The sequence below is a fragment of the Penaeus chinensis genome, chromosome 42 (assembly GCF_019202785.1).
Source record: "Penaeus chinensis breed Huanghai No. 1 chromosome 42, ASM1920278v2, whole genome shotgun sequence".
Taxonomy (NCBI): domain Eukaryota; kingdom Metazoa; phylum Arthropoda; class Malacostraca; order Decapoda; family Penaeidae; genus Penaeus; species Penaeus chinensis.
In genome coordinates, this window is record NC_061860.1 from 162,238 (window position 1) to 164,737 (window position 2,500).

Genomic DNA, 2,500 nt, shown 5'->3' on the forward strand with positions numbered 1-2,500 from the left:
ATGATGATAACGATAATGATAATAGTGATAATATAACGTGATTAACAATGGCAATGATATAAGTGAAAATGATAATAACAACAAAAATTGTGATCATATAGTAGTAATAAGAGCAAACTTCATTGATAAGAAAAGCAACCCAGGACATTTAAATTTACCGCGTTGATGTTGACGCCTGCGCAGGTGTAAGGACCAAGATTGACGCACCAATCAGAGCGGAGGAGAGCGGCAGATGGACCAATCAGTGCGGAGGAGAGCGGCAGGCGGACCAATCAGAGAACAAGGCAGGAGGCAAAACGCGTGAACGGCTCTTCCTGGACCACAGTATAAAAATGACCATGACGCGGAGAACATGCTCTAGATAATAAAGACCAATTTTTAAGTAGTTTCGTTAATTAGTTGTCGCTGGTTCGAGAGGAGGTTTTTTTAAAAATACCCCCGATTTTCCTCGGTGCAGCCCCTTTGTGCTTGGTTCCTGGCGGCGAATTTGTAGCCGATTTTTTAGACCTAAGTGAAGTAAAAGGATGGCGGAGGGGGCGAGTCCGGTCCTCTAATTAAAAAACATGCAATTGCTCTCTGATTAGCCCCTTTATGCAACATGGATAGAGCGTGCGGCATAACAACCACACCTTAGGCTGAGCTTGCAATAAGGTCCCCCAAAGCCGTGCAAGGATGTCGAGCAGGTGAGAAAAAGGAGAAAAACGTTGGAAGGACCTTGAGCAGCCATGCATTTCTCCTTCGCCAGCGTTGTCCAAAGAATAGGAGATTTCCATGCTTAGTTTTACTCCTCTTTACTTGAGAAACTTATGGTATCGATGTGCTTATTTGTTAGAAGGGATCGGCAATGAAAAATCTTGGATCAGAAGGGGAATTTGAGAGAGATTAAGGATGAAAGTACAGCAGGTCACAAAAAAGTGCACATTCATTGAGACCAAATGAATGGCCTTTAATAAAACTAAGGAGACTAAAGCAAAAGGCCAAGCTACACTTCAAAAACGAATCTCACTTGGAATTTAGCAACAATCAACATGCCTTTTGGACTAATAATACTGCATTAAGTAAGGTTCTTGAGGAATCTAGGCCAGACTTCCACTTCTCTAAGTGACCTTGCCCTGTTAACACACCGTAATTTCATGATTTCTCACGTAATCCTTTTATAAATAGTATAGATTACTGAAGCAAGGTTTAGAGAAGTAATAGCAACATCAAATAACAAAAAATAGAGAAAATAAAGAATTTGCCACCTTTCCAATGTAAATGAAAGGTGCAGAGGGATGGCTTATTTCTAAGCAACAGATTTATTGATACTTATTTGCTTATTTATGTATATATACATAGGGATACTTTGTCTTTTAACTTTCAATGCTAGTATAACTATGTAATACCTCAGTTTGTGTCAACTGGAAATTGATTTGATATGCTTCAAGGTTTTAAAGCCATAGGAGCAGCTTTTAAAGAAGTTTGCAGTTTATATGTTTAGAATAGCAAATGCGTATCATGTAAGGAATATTAAGAAGTGTGGTATGTTTATTTATTTTTAAAAATTTATTTGGGAAAGGTAGTCATAGGTGAGAAACTTTCAGCCAAGTTGACTTATTCACACTCGTCTTCAGTTAGAAATAAGCGAGTCTAAGGCTAAAGGTCTCCAAATGAGCGGGCGAGATCAGTTGGCTTTAATGATGGGCACCTGTAAGGAGGAAAGCAACGGGAAGACTACATGCTTACTGAGTATTAGCCTGCCAGTCGCATCCTCTTGTGCCTGCCGATCAAGCCCGCTCATGTGGCCGAGCCTTCAGAATCTTCCTTAATGCACCCCATTTCTTAACCGCCTAGCCTGTACACCACAAAATCTATAAATACAAAAATATGAAAAGTCTTGAAATGACAAACCACTTGCAGATTAGACCGGCTGTTCCTGCTGCTGGAGACAGGAGGCTCTGGTGTTACTCGGCAGGCGGCGGCACAGCAGCTGGGGGAGGTGGTTCGCCTGCATCCCCACGACCTTACCTACCTCCTGAGTCGCGTCCATGTGTACCTGAGCTCTAAGTCATGGGAAACAAGAATAGCCGCAGGTCTTGCAGTCGAGGCCATAGTGAGCAACATTCCGCAGTGGAATCCACAGCCTGTGAAGAGAGGTGTGCCTGGACACTTTTTTCAGTGACTTGGATTCTGATACTTGTACAGTATGATTTTGTAGAAATTACATTTATGCAAATTATAATCATATTACTGAAAGGAGATAGTGATAGCGATAATAAATAGTGATAATTATAGTATTAGAAATAATAAGGATGATAATTAGAATGCACATGAAAGTAATTGTAATGAAATAATAATAATCAGCATTTTTTTGTATTATTTTTATTAAAATGATGATGAAAATAGTATTTGTATTGCTTTTGCCATTAATAATAACAATAACAACAACAAGAGTAGTAACTAACAATAACTATTGTTATTATTATTGTTATCATCATCATCATCATCATCATCATCATCA

The 2,500-nt window shown here is 39.3% G+C and overlaps 1 protein-coding gene across 2 annotated transcripts in view; it reads left to right on the forward strand.

Moving 5' to 3' along the window:
* The first annotated feature begins 351 nt into the window (after positions 1 to 351).
* LOC125047798 (TATA-binding protein-associated factor 172-like) overlaps positions 352 to 2,500 on the forward strand; it is a 39,318-nt gene continuing 37,169 nt past the window's right edge. Inside the window, exons 1-2 of one of the 2 annotated variants that reach the window (XM_047646247.1) lie at positions 352 to 683; positions 1,900 to 2,135. In XM_047646247.1, the coding sequence (XP_047502203.1) occupies positions 673 to 683; positions 1,900 to 2,135 (247 nt within the window). In that variant the 5' untranslated portion in view covers positions 352 to 672. Of the gene's footprint in view, positions 684 to 720; positions 1,059 to 1,899; positions 2,136 to 2,500 lie in introns of those variants that run through there. The other variant, XM_047646248.1, reaches the window with a different exon arrangement.